At 46.0% G+C, this 20,853-nt stretch overlaps 1 protein-coding gene across 2 annotated transcripts in view; it reads left to right on the top strand.

Annotated features, from left to right (window-relative positions):
* Window positions 1–20,853, top strand: part of Thap4 (THAP domain containing 4) — a 43,698-nt gene that overhangs the window by 21,310 nt on the left and 1,535 nt on the right. For both annotated transcript variants that reach the window (XM_059278614.1, XM_059278615.1), the window contains exons 3-5: window positions 6,058–6,217; window positions 12,313–12,422; window positions 13,456–13,559. In XM_059278614.1, the coding sequence (XP_059134597.1) occupies window positions 6,058–6,217; window positions 12,313–12,422; window positions 13,456–13,559 (374 nt within the window). The remainder of the gene's footprint in view (window positions 1–6,057; window positions 6,218–12,312; window positions 12,423–13,455; window positions 13,560–20,853) is intronic.

Genomic DNA, 20,853 nt, shown 5'->3' with positions numbered 1-20,853 from the left:
CTTTCTTACCTTGTGGTACCCAATGCCTTTCCCACCTCTGGTTCTGATAATTCTGTTCTGCCAGCCCTGGATTTGCAGTTTGCTGATTTGCCTCATCCCTCTCTAATCATGGCCTGTCCAGACCTCCAGAGCTCCTATGAGACAAGACCTCTGCCTTACCTGGCCATGCTGACCCCTTAGCCCAGAAGGAACAAACTGCAGTGTCCTTGAAAAGGACATACTGAACCCACACTTGCGCCCCAGGCCAGCAGTCATATCCAAGCCCTCCCTCAGACCCGCAGGCCCAAAGGCCAAGCAGTGTGCCCTGCCAGCCTTGCTCTCCGCTAAGACTGCCTAGTCTTAGCCATTCAGCTCCTAAGACTCCCACAGCATCCCTGTTCCTTTTTCTTCCTTAATAGCTCAGGACGTTCCAAATGTCCAGCTTCTCCACAGCCGCCCTCTTCCTGTCTGTCCCTTTGTGATAACCTTCTTTTTTCCCACTTAATCAGAATGTTGCCATAAGTGTTTCCACCTGGTTTTTCTTTTTCTTTTATGTGGTATGAGTGTTTTGCCTATGTGTATTTGTGTACAGCACATGCATGCAGTGCCTGCAGAGCCCAGAAAAGAGCATCAGATCCCCTGGGACTAGAATTACAGACAGTTCTGAACTACCATGTAGGTGCTGGAATCAAACCTAGGTCCTCTGGGAGAACAGTCAAAATAGGCTCTTAACTACTGAACCATCTCTCCAGCTCCTCCACGCAGTATCTGGAGAGGGTAAGCAGACACTCAAGGAGCCACCCCGGCTTCTACATGAAAACCTAGCTCCGAGGGCTTGGTTCAGCCTGGCCAAGCTTCGCAGAAGCACATTTCCTGCCCTGGGTTAATGGGTGCTTTACTGTGCCTCTTAGCTCTCACAGGTATTTCATGTCAGGATCTGTTGTCTGGTTCCCCTTGCTTTTGTTGAGCTAGTAACTGAATACTTCCTCAGTGGGGTAGTTCCTGTAGCAGTGTTGCTTTGGGAACCTGTTCCCTTGATGACTCTGAACAGCATGAACTCTCTTCCGAGGTGTAGCTGAGGGCTATGTAGATTGATTGGTCCAGAATAGCCAGGGGCTCTTCAGTCCCTATCCAGAAGAGGCAAGGATAAAGGAGGGAGGAGTAGGGGAGAGAGCACAGTAGTATACATAGATGGAGCAGCTAAAGCTCCCAGCCCTTGAAACCTTGGAGGCTGTAGGACAGCACACCCAACAACGCTGTGACTAACTAGTGGGCCAGGCAGCCAGGATGAGAGTATGTGACTCATGTCACTCACCGGTTGTTTACATTTACAAGTCTTTAGAAAGTGAGTTGTTTTTCTTCAAAATCAATATTTCTGAATTTACTGGCATGCTAAAGTTAGCAATATTGCGACAGTGGAGCTGTGTCCCAGCAGGACAGCAGTTGTTCTGGGCTGTGAGGTCATTCAGGTCTCCACTGAGCCATCTCTCCAGCCCCTAACTTAAACTGGTTTGTTTTGGTTTTGTTTTCTATTTTTCAAGACAGGGTTTCTCTGTGTAGTCCTGGCTGTCCTGGAACTCACTGTGTAGACCAGGCTGGTCTTAAACTCACAGACATCTACCTGCCTCTGCCTCCCAAGTGCTGGAATTACAGGCTTGTGCCACCACCGCCTGGCACTTAAACTTCTTAATAACCACTTTAACTAGTATAACTAATTTTAATAATTATTTTGATGTCATTATCCAAAACACTCTCATTTCACTAAGTGGCCAGTAGTTTTAAAGTTGTGGAATACTGAAATTACTTTTCTGGAGTGGGTTTTGGGAAGCCTGTGGATGTGTCTGGAGCAGCCACATCTCTAGTGCCACGGAGTTGGCCACCTCAGGTCTGCAGCAAGCATGGGTACTGGAAGCTAAGGCCAGCTACAAGAAACTTACCACCCATGTTCTCTCCTTGTGGTCTTGTCACTTGGCCCTGTACCTTCTGCCATGGAGAAACACTGACTTGCTTTCTCTCTGTAGTGGGAGCCCTGGACATTTCACAAGAGTGGAACCAGGTAAAACCTGCTCTTGAGGCTGCCGCTGTCACCCAGGCTTACCTGTGTTGTACAGTTGGTAACTAGTTGTTTTTATGACTGAATAGTGTTCATTGTCTGGACATGCTGTGTCGCGTCTCACTCAGCAGGCATTGGATGTGAGTTCTACTTTTGGCTATGGTAAATAATGCTGCTGCAGATAGTTAGGTCTGACTTTGGTGGATTCTTAATTTCTGTAGGACCTGTGACTGGGGGTAGAGCTGTTGTTGGATCCTGCTCCATTATCACCTTTTTTAAAAAGTTAATTTTTTTTTATCTACGTCATTGTGTCTCATAGTTTGGACTTTGCTTGTTCGTTGGGGCTAGCGTTCTGCCCACATCTGTGCTGGGAAACCCTAGCGTGTCTCCCTTGAAGGAGCTCTGCTCCATTTGCCTGTGCTTCCATGTCTCCACTGTTACACTACTTTGGCTGCTGATTGGGTATGTTGGTTATTTTCCCATTGCTGTGACAAAACACCACGACTACAGCAGCTTATGGAAGAGAGAGTTTATTTGGGCTTATGGTTCCAGAGGGATAGCAGTCTTTCATGGCAGAGGGTGGCAGGCACAGTGGCCAGAGCAGGAAGCTGAGAGTTCACATCCTCAGCCAGAAGCACAAAGCAGAGCATACTGGAAGTGGCCTTAGTTTTAGCTCTCAAAGCCTCCCAGTGACAGACTTCTTCCAGCAAGGCCACACCTCCTAAACCTCCCCAAACAGCACCACCACCAACCAGGGACCAAGAGCTCAATGCCCAATATTATGAAGAACATTTCCTAACTAGACTGCTCTGTGGTTTTGCTTCATCTTTCAGCTTCCCTGAAATAGACTTACTCATCTCGCCGTTTGGTCTTTTAGATTTATGGAGTAAATTTATGGTCTTACAGAAGCAACACCTTACTCAGGATTTTAAGAGTATAGTAGCCGGGCTTGGTAGCTCATCCCTGTGATTCGGGCACTCTGGAAGCTGAACAGAAGGACCTGTGGTCAGCCTGAGTCATATAGTATGACCTGTCCCAAAGGGGCTGAGGAGATGGCTCAGTGGTTAGAAGTGCTTACTGCTCTTCCAGAGGACCTGAGTTCAGATCTAGCACCCACTTAGGGGAGTTGGTTCTTTCCTTCTACTATGTGGGTTCTAGGGATCCAACTCAGATTGTCTTGCTTGGCAGTGAGCACCCTCCCCTTTTAAATTATTTTAGTCCCTGGAAGAGGCAGTGATGGTGCTGACTTACTTTATGCATCCCAGACAGATTGGAGGGAAGAAACAGCAGGATCAGCTCTCTCCTGCCTTACCTTTTTCTTCTGTCTTTCCCTGTCCTCCCTCTCCTGGTCTGTGTCTCTCACCTGACATTTGAGGACCATCCTCCCTTGGAAGCAGGGTGAAGGGGGTCTGAGCTTGTTTCTGCTGTAGTAACATGTCACCCAGTAATGACTGAGACAGAAGAACTCCAGGAGGGAGGAGCTGAGTGACTCCTAACAGGGACTATAGTTGGACTTTCCCACCCACCAGTTCCAAAATAACCGACATGGAGACTCAACACTAATTATAAATGCTCAGCTGATAGCTCAGGCTCACTGCTAACTAGTTCTTACAACTTAACCCATTTATAGTAATCTACATTCTGCCACGTGACATTACCTCTCTTTCATCTTGCACCTCTTGTTTCCTCCGTGTCTTGCTGACAACTCCTGTGACTCCACCCTTCTTGCCAGTGTCCTTAGTCTGGTTTTCTCACCTAACTTCATCCCATCTAGCTATTGGCCAGCCAGCTTCTTTATTAAACCAGTCACAGCATGATTTACAGTGTACAGGAGGATTATTCCACAGCAGGGGAATCTAAAATAAAGGCAATGCCAGGCAGAGGTGAGGGGCAGCAGAGGACACTGGGAATAGGAACGGGCGTAGTTGGTTCTGGGAAGGGGCATCTGGGTCTGGAGCTGGAGCATGTGACTAGAACCAGGTGTGGGTCATGAACATTAGTGCAGCTCTGCCTCCTGAGAGGGTACGTGAGCCCTTCCTGAGGAAGCCAAGGTGTTTCCGTGGGTTACTACACAGCCTCGCCTGTCTTGAATATGCTCTAGCAGGAGACTGCTTTGCCTGTTGTTGCCAGCCTCCCACCCTAGGGGGCAGCACAGATCATCTCTATCCTACCAAGGCTTTCAATGGGGAGCAAAATAAAGGGGAAGAGAATGGAGAAAAGACGGCGGCTGACTGTGGGCACAGGCGCTCACGGCACATACATATTCATAGGAGCACGTACATATTCACAGCATAGACATGCTAATCATGCATGAGAGACACAAGCGCACTTATAGGCAATAAGCTGACAGGACTTGCTTTCATGTGTGCTTTCTAGTAGGTTTGTGAGAAGAGCTGTAAGGAGAACTGGTATTTCCTCAGCACAGTGTACAAGATGTCACATGTCCATCATGGCTTCCCACAGAGACACTCCAAGGCCTAAGGACTGGCTTCAAGCCAGCCACATACCCAGCTACGCTTCTCCATGCACAGTCCCCTGTAGTTTGGATGCTGCCAGGCTCATCTGACTTCTGCAAAGGGCCCCCTCAGAGCAAGGCACCTGTGTGTTATGTTCTCTATGCCCTGTATCAGAACAGCTTGAGGTTACAAAGCTTCCCTGGAGTGTTTTTCAACTTACCCCTGCCCCTTGGGGTAGAGGCTTCAACTGAGATGTGGAGGCTAACTCAGCACCCTAAATGTAGGGAGTAGATGGGAGCTTGGCCTGCCTGTGATCCAGCGAAGAGGTCCAGAATTTGACCTGCCACACTCCCATAGACACACAGATATATGGAAATAAAAGTAATAAATTAAAGGTTTGTGTGGCATTTATACATATTATTTTATGTGACAATGTTTTACTGCATGTATGTGTGTGCACCAAGCATGTTCTTGCTGCCCGAGGAGGTCAGAAGACAGTATTAGATCTCCCAGAAATGGAATTTTGGATGGCCATGTGGTGCTAGGAATTGAGCTCTGGGCCTCCACCAGAGCGTAAGTGCTTTTAAGAGCTAGGCCATTTCTCCAACGCAATAAAGACATTTTAAAGGACTGTCTAGTTGGCGCAGTGGGCAAAGACACTTGCTGCCAAGTCTGTTGAGTTGAGTTCGATTCCTGGCACCCATATGGTAGAAGACAACTATAAGTCATCTTCTCTTCCTTTAAGGGTCTTCCCCTTTCTGGATAGTCTTCCCAACTCTATCAGTTCAGAGCTGTGTGATCTCGAAACTCAAGTCATCCCCAAGGCTGTCTTGGAACATGTTGTCAGTTGTTGATTTCCGGAAGTGGGACTATATGTCAGTTGGTAGATGAAGAATCCCACCTGGTAGACTGATGAGCTTGTCCATCTCCAGTTCTGTCTTCCTTTGAGTTGCTTTCCAAACTCTAGATTCAGCACTCAGACTTAAGTCCTAGAAAGGTCCCAGAAGTATCCTGGCCATGTGTGGGAATCGGTCTGGGGGTCTTTGTCAGGCCCTACACAACCTCCTGCAGAGTACATCTTAGGGTCACGTGACTTAACCACAGACAGCACCTGCTGAGCAGCACTTAGCCCCTGTCCTCACATCTACCTCATCCCTGCTTCCAGCTCCTCAGACTTTGCCACCTTCACACTTAGGAGACAGTTGAGCCCTGTAGATATGAAGAAGGCACAGTTGAACAAAGGAAGAGTAAAATTTTCTGGAGGTTGCCAGCCTCCAGTTCCAACCTCCCCCCCCCCCCCAGCCCCTCTGCTTTTCACAGCTGATTCTGTAGCCCACCTACTACATTCCAATCCCAGGACGCCAGGGGCTGGACGAGGGTACTCTGGCTTTCTTTTTTTCATTCCCTCACGACCCAGATGCTGGGCACTACAGAGGTTCCACAGGGCATTGGAGGGTTGTGTGGCTGTTCTGACCGAAGTACGTTCCAGTGGCATGTGGGTCTCCATCCAAAGCCTGGCAGACCACTGGAGGAAGCAAGTCATTTACTGTTCCATCCTCTCATTTTCAGAGCCTCCCAAGATGAACCCAGTGGTGGAGCCGCTGTCCTGGATGCTGGGTACCTGGCTATCCGACCCGCCGGGAGTTGGTACCTTCCCGACACTGCAGCCCTTCCAATACCTGGAGGAGGTGCACATCTCCCATGTGGGCCAGCCTATGCTCAACTTCTCGTAAGTCCCCACCTGGCTCATGGCCTGCCTAGGTCTTCAGCTAACTCCAGACAGATCAAACACAAGCCAGGCAGGAAGACGCAAAAGCAACTGTAGATTTGCTTCAGAAAAGCTCTCTTTCCCAGGCCTGGCAGCTGAGGCACAGGGTTGGTAAAAATGGTACTTTCTTGCTCCACGATATTCTTTAAGATGTTAGGCAGACGACAAGTTTATAAGTTTGTTAATCCAAGCAGAAAAACTATGGGTATGTGCTTAATTAAATCTCTAGTGTCAGTCTGACCCGTGTGGAAGTCAGTCACTCCACTGTCACTGAATGAGAGCACGTGGCTTTCTTTACTTTCGCCCTGTGCTAGGTGAGGTGTTCAAGGAAGTTTATGGTTCTCAGTAGGAAATAGTGTTGCTTTTAAGGGTAACTGAAATGTAATTACAAAAGTCATACGTGTTTAGCAAGTTTAAATAGGGTAGGGACATATCTAAATGGTGGAGTGATTTTGTCATATATGCAGGCCCTGGATTTACTCCCCAGCGCCTCACATAAGAAAATAAGTACATAAAATAAAAAAGCAGAACTCCATTCCTGCGTCAGTCTCCACTGCACAGTTCTATGTCAGTGGTGAGGACTTGAGCCTCCAGGCCTGATGACCCGAGTTCAGTCCATCTCAGAGGGTCAGTTCCTGGCCCCCACATGACAGCTAGCAGCTGTTTATTTCTCTTTTCTGGCCTCATGTGCACTGCACATGTCTGGTAATCAGACATCCATGCAGGCAAACACCTGTACACATAAAATGAAAAATAAACCTTAGGCTGGAGAGATGGCTTGCCAGTCTCTTCCAAAAGACTCAAGTCCAATTCTTAGAACTCATGTCAAGCAGCTTAAAATTAAACTACCTATAACTCCTGCTCCTGGGGATCTCCAACGTCAGGCACCCACAGGTACCTACACACACATATACACATGAGGAAAAATTAAATAATCTTTAAAAAAATAAATAAATCTCAAAATTGTCTAGAACAGCCAAGTAAAATAATGCCTAGAGTGTTCCCAGCACTTGGGAGACAGAGGCAGGAGGATCACAAGTTCAAAGGATGTGTAGCAAGATTGTCTCAAAATTAAAAAAGTAAAGAGAGCTAGGTGTGGACTGGAGAGATGGTTCAGCAGTTAAGAGCCCTGTTTTTCTAGAGGACCTAGGGCCTGGGTTTGATTTCTAGCACCTACAAGGTGTCTAGCAACCATCTGTAACTACAGTTTGAGGGGATCCAGTGCCCTCTTCTGGCCTTGCAAGACTCCAGGCATGTATGTGGTACGCAGACATACATGCAGGTAAAACACCTATACACATAAAATAAAAGATAACAATAAAATTTCAAAAGAGAGCCGAGGATATAGCTCAGTGGTAGAAGGACTTGCCCAGCGTGTGTGAGGTTCAGTTCCAGCACTGTTGAAAAACAGGCAAATAAATGACCCAGATAGTATAAATCAGGCTCACTCCTTCCTTCTCCCTTCCCTCCCTCACTTACTCCTCCCTCCCTCCCTTCCTTCCTTCCTCCCTTCCTTCCTTCCTTTCCTCCATCTTTCCTTCCTTCCTCCTTTCTCTCTCCTTTCTCTCTCCTTCTCCCCCACTAGGCCTTGTGCAAGCGCAGGGTCTCTACACCGTACCACGTTCAGAGCCCAGCCCTTTCATGTCAGGGTATGATGGTGTAGACCATGCTGGCCTCTTGCTTTTGCCTCCTGAGTGCTGGGATTATAGACATGTGCTCTGTGTTCGGTATGAATCTGTATAAAGGTTAACTAGAAACCCTAATTCAATTCCTGTTCCATTTCTACCATAAAGAGTAGTTGGACTCTTACACAGAAATAAGTATTCTATTTAACCCTAGCATTGTGGAGGCAGCGGCTGGCAGATCTCTTTAAGTTCAAGGTCATCCTGTTCAACATAGTAAGTTCCAGGGAGCCATGGATACACAATGAGTCCCTGTCTCAAAAAATAAGAAATGGAAAAAAAAAAGTTCCAAGAGAAAAGTGCTGATAAGGTAGGATTCTGCTGTAATTATCTACAGTGTTTACAGTGGCACCTAGGACTGAAAACTGAAACGTACAAGCCGAAAAGGCCTGATACTCCACATTATTAGGAAGTACATGTTTCAGGTCCTGGGTTCAACCCCAGACACACATGCACACACATTCACACACACACACACACACACACACACACACACACACACACGCGCGCGCACGCGCACGCGCACGCACACACACACACACACACACACACACACACACACACACACACGATTTCCTGTCTTTAAGAGTTGGTCAGCTAGGAAGAATGAGCCGGAAATGGAAGGGTGGTGATGGAGGCGGTGGGTAGTCTGAGGATGGAGTCTGGAGGAACCACTTCTGAGCAGATTAGCTTGTGTCCCTCAGACCGTAGCTCGTGTTTCTTCCCCAGGGTTTTTTGCATTGCTGCCTGACCTTTTCCTGGGGAAACATGAACTGTTCACCCCAGATAGGGCGTCAACAACAAAGGGTTCTACCAGGGTCTCACGTGGGGACCCAATGAGTTTGTTGGGCATATTTATAGAGCAAGGGTGAGAGGTTACTTATAGGAGCATAGGTGGTCCCCACACATTACCACAGAGTACACCCCATCATGCTTAGCAGCCTCATAGAAGCTGCGTCAGAGTTCCCTTTTAGTTAACTTTCTACTTCTATATACTCTAGCGTCTCCCAGGTCACTTACAACTGTCGGGTGGACAGGAGGGATTAATGTGGAACCCCAGCTGAAGGTCCTTTGTTACTCCATTACCCCAGATCTAGCATCACCATATTGCCATGGCTTCGGGGACAAGGAAATCTCCTTTCCAGGATGGCAGTAGGAGGACTGTGGAATGCCTGAGAGAAGAGCACAGCACATCAAACCCTAGCCTCTGGCTCTTACATTGTTTTCATTCCCTCTTCTACAACATTCCTTTAGCCTTGGGCAGGTGACATGTGTGTGAGCCTTATTTTTCCTTTTTAAAGCATTTCATTGCTATGTCACTTACCAGGCATTATTCTCAGCAGTTTAACCAGTTATGAATCTTTGCACCTTACCACCACCCATTGTAAGAAGTCTTCTCTCTACAACCAAGGCCAGTAGTATTAATAAACTGTGGGCATAAACACAAATGTTTAGAAGGTCATTTGATAGGTATACACATCCATTCAACAAAATGACACACACACACACACACACACACACACACACACACACACAGACTGTGGCCTTCCCAGCCACAAGTTTTTGTCCTGACTTACATGACCAGATGTGAGTCCTCTTCTGTGGGGCAAGCCTGAAATCCAGTTGGAAGGTTGCTGGCTGCACTCAGAATAGTCACTGCTGCTATCATGCCACTGGGCACAGCCCGCCTGGCCCTGCGATAGTGCAGCTCTCGGGGTCTGCAGGCCAGTAGGATTGGTCATGGCAGCTCTTCCCCAGCAGCAAAGCCAGCTAGCACAGGAGCTTCCAGCTGGGTTCCAGCTTGACTTCTCCATGTTCCGCACCAAAGCCTGTAGTGCGTCATCAGGAAGACCCGACCATCTGGTTCTGACATGTAACCAGCAGCAGTGGCAGTAGTCTTTATGATTTGGGGACCCTGCCCAACAAACAGCTTTTAGGGAAGTAACCCACCCCGGCACTGGAAGTTTTAGTTGACACCTCGTAGCTTTTGGCATGTTTTCCCCTTCCATGCAGGACACCCTCTTTAGACTCTTTACTGCTGGTTTTACTGTTTTTCAGATGCTTCTCAAAATCTGTAAGACACTCATGTTAGCATTATACCACCTTTGTAATGAAAGCCCTTTTATAGAGGGTGGGCAGGTCTTCTCAGGCCACCACCATCCATTCCAAGCACGTTTTAGTTGATCTCGGGTCAGCAGTTAAGAGGATACTAAAGAAAGAAGTTAGTGAGGTCCATGAGAACAGTTCCATCACTTGTCTCAATTGTGTCCTCAAACAAGCACACGGGCTACAATGGCATGGATAGAAGGGACTACTTAATGTAGTTTTCTATGGCCTAGTTATTCTCTATGAACTATTTTGCCTCTTTATCCTTGGGCACTGTTGCCATGGTGCTGATCAGCGTTTATCCTCTCCTGGTGGGCTAGCTCAAGTGTTGAGCACAGGCAAGAGCCCACGGGGAGCAGGACTGTTCCATCGCCTGCCATGTGAGTTGGCTCCCTGGGTCTGCCAGCCAGACTCCGGGTTCTGTGAAAGTAATCACTGCCATTGCCTGTCCCTCCATAAGCTGCTATGAAAATTCCAGCCCAGGTGAATAGTTTCCACCCCTAACACGATTTCCTGCAGGGAAAAATGCACACAGCTTACTTGGGCCAGAGGTGGAAACCATCCACAAGCTTCCTAGTTTTCATCTGTACTGTTTTATCACTTTGTGTTTTTTGTGACGCTCACTGGAATTAGCATCTGTCTTTCTGCCATTTTCCCCCTTAGGAATTTCAGTTTGACACAGATCTTGTCATGTTTGCCTTCCAGTGACCTGGACAAACTCTCTTATCTGCTTTATCTTTCCATTTCCTCTTGATTGCTGAAGTACTTTAAGGGCCCAATTACATGTCATTTTAAGTCACCCAGATTCAGCAAAACCTCTTCTGCCTTGTAAAGGTCACACCCAGCAAGGGGCTCAGCTAAGCAGCTACAGCTCCATTCCCATTCCCAGGGTCTCTGCTGAGTCACCTTCTTATTTAAGTAGAGAAAACAGTCCCTTCCTGCTGAGTGAACTGAGCACCATGCCTCACCTCTCTCTACCTTTCCTCGGTGGCTTCTGCCCCTCCTCTCTTTCAGACCCTGATTCGTGGGGACCTCGATGTTGATAACCGAGTGTCCCTAATGGCATATATGAGCCAGTCCACCAGGTTGTCAGCCTTTGTTCCAGGAAGGGATGGGTCATTACTCAGTTACTCTCCTTCCACAGCACACAGACTAATCGTTCCAGAGGCTGAAAAGCCAAGCCAGGCTGTGAGTTCTTTCACTTCCTTTTTTTTTTTTAAACAGATTTATTTATTTATTATGTATACAGTGTTCTTCCTGCATGTATGCCTGCACTCCAGAAGAGGGCAGCAGATCTCATTATAGAAGGTTGTGAGCCACCATGTGGTTACTGGGACTTGAACTCAGGACCTCTGGAAGACCTCTGAGCTTTCTCTCCAGCCCCGTTTCACTTCCTTCTTGCACGTCCCTCCCAACTCAAGCTGTTCCAAGGCAGAGGATTCCTCTGACTCTTGATTTTTCTATACACCTGGTCTGCATGCTGAGTCATAGACTTTCCTTCCCGTGTGTCAGAAGTTGGACCTGAGCGGTAACTTCTGTCGTTTTTACCTGTGTTTTCCCTCTTCACTGTCTGACTCTTCAGGGGACTCAGGGTGTTTGATCCCAGGAGGGACTCTTTAACACAGGTCTAATCTGCACTCTTCTCTTTTGCCCCCTTCCCAGCAGCAAGAAGTGGTGAGGCAGCAACTTTGAATTCGTCCTCTTTTGTCTAATTTCCCTGCTAAATTAGAGACTAGCATGGAGAATGCTAACTACATGAGCCTTCCCATTGTAATTCCTACAAAACTCTAGGTGACCCTCACGTAGCTGCAAAGTCCCATCTCATGGAGATGATGACCTCACGGGGCCCCCTTTTTAGTTACTCAGGATACTCAGCAGTTCCCAAAGTCACTTACGGCTAGAGGTGAGGCAGAAGAGAATGATTAGAATCTCCCCTTCTGCTAGGAGTGTTAAAACTATTAGCTGGGTGTGGTGACACATGTCTTTAATCCCAGTGCTTAGGAGACAGACAGGCTGTGAGTTACAGGCCAGCCAGGGCTATCCATTGAGACCCTGTCTAAGAAACAGAAAGCTCCTTCGCTGTTCCCATAGGCCTAGCTGTCACTGTGTTTTGCTTCTTCCATTGCCATGACTATGAGGCTGAGGTGATCTCCAAGGTGGCATGGGATGATCATGTGACGCCCAGAGGAGAAACCTTGCCGCGGCATACTCTGTGGGACTGCCCTTTGGGGGCCTGCTGTCTGCTTTACCTCTGTGTTTCCCATCCAGGTTCAACTCGTTCCACCCAGACACACACAAGCCAATGCACAGAGAGTGTGGCTTCATCCGCCTCAAGCCCGACACCAACAAGGTGGCCTTTGTCAGTGCCCAGAACACAGGTATGGTGCTGGCCAGTGTGACAGCAGTTGTCTCAGTGACTTTGAAATGTTTCTGCTCATGGTCATGTATTGTAGGGACAATGAAGATACAGTTCTCCATAGACTTGAGCCTTCCTCCTGGCACAATCTTAGTTGTGGTATTTTGCCTGTGCTAACACAATACATGCCCAAAGGATAGATCCTGGCAAGAACAGGCCAACTGGCCTCATGGTCTTTGTCTGGAAGTCTGGCAATCTGATGTCTCAGAAATCACTCAACAGCCTGTGTACCTTTGACCATGTCCAGTCTCACTCCTGTTCAGGATTAACTAACTTGGAATGATACTAGCGCTGGGCACAGTGAGGCATGGAAGTACGCAAAAGCCAGAGGGCTGTCATCTATGGTTCCTTCTTCAGCCTAGGGTAGTACTGTACCTGAGGGTGGGACTCTGCCTACTGATTGAGTAATGCAGGTAGTAGGGCTGGGGCTCAGGCACCTCTGCAGAGGGGGACCCTCAATTGAGCATTTGCCCTTATACTCCCCGTCACTTAGAGGGGTGAGGCAGGAGGATCTTTACCCTGTGAATTCCAGACGAGCCTAAACAACATAATGAGACCCCCTTCTGAAAAACAAGTACGGGAGCTGGGGAGATAGCGTGGTGGGCAAAGTGCTTACTGTAAGCATGAGGACCTGAGTCCACATCCCCAGGACCCACGTAACAGTGCTACACATCTGTAACCCCGGCATTGAGAGTGCAGAGACAGACAGATCTCTGGGGCTTTCTACTCCAAAAAAAGTAAGAAAGAAAGCCACAGAGGAAAACACTCAGAGTCAACCTCTGACCCCCCACAAGTAAATACATACACAAACACAGAGACAGATATATATAGAGAGAGAGAGAATTGTGAGTCATTTCCTTGGTATCGCAAGAGTAACTTCAGAGAAGGAAGAAACGCTGTACCTGCAGGGTAGCCAAGTTCAGGTTCCCCGACTGTCCACAGTGCTCTGAAGGTGGGAGTGGCTCGGAACGACACTAACTGCCCCTCCCTTGCAGGTGTTGTGGAGGTGGAGGAGGGTGAAGTGAACGGGCACGAGCTGTGTATCTCATCCCATTCCATCTCCAGGATCTCCTTTGCCAAGGAGCCCCATGTGGAGCAGGTGAGCCCAGCCTCCCTCTCGGATGTTCCCAGAGTATTTGCACTTGGCAGTGGTACCACGCCATCTGACAGACTTAGGGGTTCCATGCTGCTGTCTCCAGCTCTTAGCGTTTCCAATCCCACCCCCTCCCGTGGTGTAAGTGATCGCCACTGTGATGGCTGGGCCCTGCACCTTTCAGGTTTGTTGTTTTCCATCACAAACATCCTTTTATGTGTGCTTTACACTTTTGTAAATAGATCCAAATCTACTGGACACATTTCTCCTAAATTACTGAGCCAGAGGGGTAGGTACATTTTGAATGGGAGATCCTGGTAAATTGTTTAACAGTGAAACTAGTCGCATTGCCTGACAGTCACTGGTTCCTGCTCAGTCCCATTCTTGTTTTCAGTCTAATTGGTGAATATATATTACCTTGTATAGTCCATTTATGCTGGTTTTTCTGTAAGTTGTGATTCTGTTATTGACTTATAGGAGGTTTTTTTACATGCTGTGGCTGTTATCTGTTGTCTGTTCCCTTTGTGGCTAGTATGGCCCCAGTCAGTGCCTTCATTTATAATACCATCTGTCCCAGGTATTTCCTTTATCACATCTGGACTCAGATTCCTGCTTAGGAATTTGTTTTCTACTCCAAAATAGTGATGATGATGATGATGATGATGATGATGATGATGATGATAATAATAATAATACCTAATTTTCTTGTGCTTTTGTGGCTTTGCTTTTCTCCATTAGACCTTTAATCTGTCATATTTGCCTTTCTGTGTGATTCAGTATATTCTGACATTTGCCTGCTGAGTGACTTGTAGTCCTCATGTGGTTTATAAGGTGCAGTGTATCTCTTAGACCGTGCTCATATGATCATATGGTCTGTTTCTTTCCACCTGCTTATTCACTTGGTTTTTTGAGACATGGTTTCTCTGTGTAGCCCTGGCACTCTCCGTAGACCAGGCTGGCCTTGAACTCAGAGATCTACTTGCCTCTGCCTCCCAAGTGCTGGGATTAAAGGTGTGTGCCACCACAGCCTGGCTAGTTATTTGTTTCCTTGATGTCCTTTGCTATACGGAAGAGTTTAGCTTCATGAGGTCCCATAATAAAATAATGGCTGTGCTGTTAGAATCCTGTTCAGAAAGTTCCTTCCTGTGCCAATGAGTTAAGGCAGATTCCCTACTTTCTCTTCTATCAGATTGAAGGTGCTGGTCTTGTGTTGAGATCTTTAATCCATTTAGAGTTGTGCAGGGAAGGAGATGTGACTCTGTTTTCATTCTTCTAGCTGTAGTTACCAGTTTGACTAGCATGGTTTGTTGTTAAACATGCTGTCTTTTCTCTAGTGGATGTTTTTTGTTTCTTTGTCAGAAATCAGGCTGGGCATGGTGGCAGAGTTTCTGTGAGTTCAAGGCCAGCCTGATCTACACAGTTAAGGATAGCCAGAGCTACATCATGAGACCTTGTCTCAGAAAGTCAAAAAAAAAAAAAAAAAAAAAAAAAAGGTTTCTGTAGGTATGTGAGTTATGTGTGGGTCTTTTCTTCATTTCCGTTCCATTGATCAGCATATCTGTTCCACCATGCCATTTTTTCTTACGGATTTATGTTGTTGTTCAGTCTTTGTGTGGTTTTGAAATTGCAATAGCAATGTGTTGTTTTTATATCTGCGGCATAGCAGCTACAGGTAATCCTACCCCAGCTGCTGACTGTGTCTCCTCAGCCGCAGCCTCAAACTGGGGGAGCCTTCACATCCCACCACCACCAACTCAGCCGCCTCCACATCGGGAGACAAATGTTTTAGCTAAGTCTCTGGCCTTTTATTTTGCCAATAAAGACTTGGGAGCCAGATGCTGGGGTGAAAACCTGCTAGCCCAGGGAGGCAGAGAAAGCAGCCAGATGACCTTCCTCCTTCTCCAGTGTCCTAGAGAGCTTCTCTTCCACCATTCCAAACCAAAAGGGACGCCAAACTACTACTTCCTGTGTGCCTTTCTATCCTCTCCCTGACTCCCTCTTACTCTCTATGGCTACTTCCTGTCAACTGTTGCTTGCTCCTACCTCTTGACCTATGGTCTATTTTGTTTAATACTATTTACAATAAACAGAAAGCTCTAAGATGAAGGGTGTGTGCTAGGGCTGGGCCACACCACAGCTAGAGGCAGGTTTTTGCAGTAAGTAACACACTCTCGGCTTCACAGTGTGATCACATATCCTGCAACAGTAGTAATGTTACACTTCGGAAATGCCCCACTTGGTAGAACCGTCTGAGGTGTGTTGGTGTCAGTTCTTTGAGGATCTGAATCCATCAGGCTCTGAGCTGTTTTTACTCGAGAGATTTTTAATTACTCTTCTATTGCACTATGGGTTACAGTCATCTTGATTTATCTTTGGTAGGTCATTTGTGTCAAAAAAAATTTCCATTCCTTTGAGGTTTCCCAATTTGATGGGATACAGATTTTTTTTTAAGTTTGTCCATATGATTCCCTGCATTTCTTCGATGTCTACAGTGTCTCCCTTTTCATTTCTAATTTTATTGATTTGGGTCCTCTCCTTTTCTTTTGGTTGGTTTAGCTAAAGGTTCGTTGATCTCACTGATATTTTTTTTTTCCAAAGAACCAACTCGTCATTGACCTTTGTTATCATTCGTTTCTATTTCATTAATTTCAACCATGAGTTTATTTCTTCCCATCGAATCTGTCTGAGTGTTATTTCTTCTTGTTTTTCTAGAGCTTTCAAGTGTGTTAAGTTATTAATATAAGATCTCTCCAATTTTTTGATATAGGTACTTAATGCTATGAACTTTCCTCTTACAACTGCCTTCATTTTGGTATGTTGTATTTTCATTTTCACTCAATCTAAAAAATGTTGAATTTGTCTTGACCCAGTTTTCATTTGGTAGTGAGTTGTTGAGCTTCGTGAAGTTTGTGTACTGTCTGAACTTCGGTTGTTGTTGACACCCAGTTAATCCACAGTGGTCAGATAGGATGCAGAATGGTATTTCAGTTTTACTATATTTGTTAAAACTTGCTTTGTGTCCTAATATGTGATTAATTTTAAAGAAAGTTCTATGGACTGCTGATAAGGAAGTATATTCTTCAGTGTTTGAGGTGAGATGTCCTCTAACTGTCTATAAGATCCATTTGATTTATGATGTTACTTAGCTCCAGTACTTCTTTAGTTTTTGTCTGGGTGACCGCTCTATTGGTGAGTGAGTGTAGGATTTTGACATCAGTATCACTGTGTGAGGGTCAATTTTAGTTGTAGTAGTGCTTCTTTTATGAACTTCTGTCCTTGTGTTTGGTGTAGAGATGGTTAGCACTGTAACATCCTCTTGGTGGATTTTCCCGTAATGAATATGTAGTGACCTTCCCTATCTCTTCTGATTAGTTTTGGTTTGAAATCTGTTTTGTCAGTTACTAAAATAGGTACATACCTGCTTATGCCTTAGTTCTATTTGCTTGGATTTCCTTTTTCCATCCCTTTACTCTGAGGTGCTATCTGTCATTGATGGTGAGGTTTGTTTATTGGTGGAAGCAAAATGATGAATCTGTACCTGTTATTTATAGGTTTGGTCTGTTCATGGTGTCCCAGATTTTCTGCATGTTTTGGGCCTGGGTTTTTTAGATCTAACGTTTTCTTTGACTGAGCTATCCGTTTCTTTTCCCTTGTCTTCCAGATGTGGAATTCTGTCTCCTACTTGGTTTGATCTGTTGGTGAGGCTTTTATCTCAGCTTTTTGTTTGACTTCTTAAGTTTTTAATCATGAGTTTTATTTCAGTTTGGCTTTTCTTTAGTGATTCTATTTCTTTGTTAAATTCTATTTTCATGTCTTGAATTGTTTTTATTCATTCAACTAGTTGCATGTGTTTTTCTGGTCTTTGTTGAGACATTTATTCATATCATTTATTTATTTATTTTTATTTTATGACCATTGGTGTTTTACCTGCATGTGTGTCTGTGTGAGAGTGTCAGATCCCCTGGAACTGGAGTTACAGACAGGTGTGAACCGCCATGTGAATGCTGGGAGTTGAACCCAGGTCCTCTGGAAGAGCAGCCAGTGCTCTGAGACGCTGAGCCATCTCTCCAGCCCCTATTCATATCCTTTTTAAGGTCCTTGAATATATTCATGGGTGCTGTTTGAAGTCCTGTCTTGTGCTTCAGCTATATTGCTTTTCTCGGGAGATACTACAGTAGGGAGCTGGTTTCTGGAGGAGGCATGTTGTCTTGGTTGTTAATGTTTGTGTTTGGGGCATGTGATCTAAGCATCTGGGGTACACTCATGGTGTTTCTTGGTGTGGGTATCTGTCTGGTCACACCTTTGTTGGGTGTGTGTTTGGGTCTTTGTTTGCTGTCAAGTTGTGGATCAGCTGAATGATGCTCGGTTTTGAGTCTTGGGGCCACTTGGGTTTCAGGGAGCAGCGTCTGCACTGGCTGAAGTTCTGGTTGGATCTCTAGAGACAGAAAGCAGTCCCAGAGCAACATGGTGGGAAGGGTGATTGGTGAGTGGCCAGGGAAGCTGGCTGACCTGGGGATCTCTATGGCCGAGTAATGTTCCTTCTATTGATAATTCAATCTTTTCTTTTTTTTTTTAAAGACAGGGTTTCTCGGGCTGGAGAGATGGCTCAGAGGTTAAGAACACTGGCTGTTCTTGCAGAGGTCCTGAGTTCAATTCCCAGCAACCACATGATGGCTCACAGCCATCTATAATGAGATCTGGTGCCCTCTTCTGGCCTGCAGGCATACATGGAGGCAGAATGTTATATACGTAATAAATAATCTTTAAAAAAAAAAAAAAAAGACAAGGTTTCTCTGTGTAGCCTTGGCTGTCCTGAACTCACTTTGTAGACAAGGCTGCCCTCAAACTCAGAGATCTACCTGCCTCTGCCTCTGCCTCCCAAGTGCTGGGATTAAAGGCCTAGGGCATTATGCTCAGCTGATGATTCAGTCTTATTTATCCATTCATCATTGATGAACCGCAGGGTATTGCTAACTTGGGGCTATTTGAAATAATTTTGATCTGCCTAATGCACATTTTAAGCATACCTTCGTCTTCTGAGGCTGCTTTTGAAGCTACTTTCAGAACCCTCAGAACTCCTTTCCAGAGCTTTGTAGGGTAAGGAACAAGGTGGATTGTTTAACATCTGTCCCGCTAATACCTTAGGACTCACCATTTTGACAAGCTGGCTCCGTTACCCCCATCTGCAGACCTCTCCCGCCACCACTACCACCACGGAGCCCAAAAGTTACTGCTGTTCCCCAGGCCCAACCAACGGTACCTCTGACAGCTCTTGTCGGACTGTGCAGGCTGAACTTAATTGAGATACTTAATCACACTGTGTAAAGATGGGTTGCTGTGATTGCTGTAATAAAAAGCTGACGCCAGTCGCTAGGCAGGCGAGGAAAGGCAGGACTTCCAGACAGACAGAGGAACTGGGAGGAGGAATCTTAGGCACATGGAAGCTGCCATCAAGAAACTGAAGAAGTTGGAATACAGTGCAGAGGAGAGGTAACCAAGCCACGTGGCAGAACATAGATGAATAGAAACAGGTTAGTTGAAGTTATAAGAGCTAGTTGGGGAAAAACCGAAGCTTAGGCCAAGCTTTCATAGTTAATAAGTCTCACGTTATTATTTGCTGGCTGGTGGTCCAGGTAGTCCCAAAAGAAAATCCAGTCCTGCTTGAGTGGCTGTAGACAGTGGTCCAGGCCCGCCCACACTGACAAGAGTTCGGAGGCCTGGTGTGACAGCCTCCTGGAAGGTACTCAAGTGGTCGCCCTCTGGAGCAGTATTCTAGCCTGCGTCCCTCGGCCTGCCAGTAGAGGGGGGCAGCCTCGGGAAGTTGTACAGATGGACCATTCCTCCTGAGCCTTCTTTTACGCCATGAAGTTCTTTCTGTAATTTGGATATATACCTTTTATGATTTAGATAGATACATTTTGTGAGTGATGAGTGCTGTGGGCCACAAATAGCTTTTCAGTTTGTATTTTACCTTTTATTTGGTCGGGATAGTTTTGTTTTGTTTGTTTGTTTGCTTGTTTGTTTTTGAGACAGTCTCACATAACCTGACATATGTAAGGCTTCCTGCTTCCAACTTAGAAGAGCTAAAATTACAGGACTATGCCACCAAATCCTGCCATAGGTTCTATTCTTAGAATGCTTTATTGAATAGTTTTTATGTACTAATCAAGAAAACTGTGAACTATTTTTCTGTAAGTTTTACAGTTTAAATGAAGTCTTTCCTTTGGGTCATTGATCCATGGAGGCTGAACTATGTGTGCAGTGGGTCATAATCTTCTCTCCCAGGTGACATCCACCTACCCTGTCCCCTACTGAAAAGATACCCACCCTGCTACTCCCAGTACCAGCTTTGCCTCCTGACCATCCTTTTTCTCTCTCAGTTCAAAGTAATCTGTGGACCTCACATTGGTTCCAAACTGGTATCATAATGTCTTGATTATTTGGGCTTAATAGATTTTGTTATTTGCTGTAGAATAATACTTCTGTACACTGTGTGAATATATGTCGCTATGATTGGTTTAATAAACAAGTTGACTGGCCAATAGCTGAACAGGATGAAGTTAGGTGGGAAAGCCAAACTGAGAGTGATGGGATGAGGAAGGGCGGAGTCAGAGCAGTTGCCAGCCAGACGCAGAGGGAACAGGAGATGAACATGCCATGTTAGTAAAGGTACTGCCATGTGGCAGAGAGTAAATAAGGAATATGGGTTAACTTAAAATGTAATAGCTGGAGCCGGGCGGTGGTGGCGCACGCCTTTAATCCCAGCACTCGGGAGGCAGAGCCAGGCGGATCTCTGTGAGTTCGAGGCCAGCCTGGACTACCAAGTGAGTCCCAGGAAAGGCGCAAAGCTACACAGAGAAACCCTGTCTCGAAAAACCAAAAAAAAAAAAAAAAAAAAGTAATAGCTGGTTAGTAATAAGCCTGAGCTATTGGCTGAGCATTTATCATTAATATAAGCCTCAGTGTATTTATTTGAGAGTGACTGTGGAACAGGAAAACTCCACCTACAATTATTGTCTATTTAGGTGTTTGTATTTGTTTTTTAAGATTCAATTCTAGGCCAAGTGGTGGTGGTGCATGCCTTTAATCCCAGCAGAGGCAGGTGGATCTCTGAATTTTGAGGCCAGCCTGGTCTACAGAGCAAGTTCTAGGACAGCCAGGGCTAGAGAGAGAGACCCTGTCTCGGGAAAACAAAAACAAAGAGACAAGTTGAGACTTTGCTTAAGGTCCCCTCACCACAGAGCAGTTCTTGAGCTGGACCCCCGGTCTGTTTCTGCTTGGTCTTGCCCCCAGCTCTTGT

The sequence above is a fragment of the Peromyscus eremicus genome, chromosome 13 (genome assembly GCF_949786415.1).
Source record: "Peromyscus eremicus chromosome 13, PerEre_H2_v1, whole genome shotgun sequence".
Taxonomy (NCBI): Eukaryota; Metazoa; Chordata; class Mammalia; order Rodentia; family Cricetidae; genus Peromyscus; species Peromyscus eremicus.
This window is presented reverse-complemented; position numbering and strand designations above follow the sequence as displayed.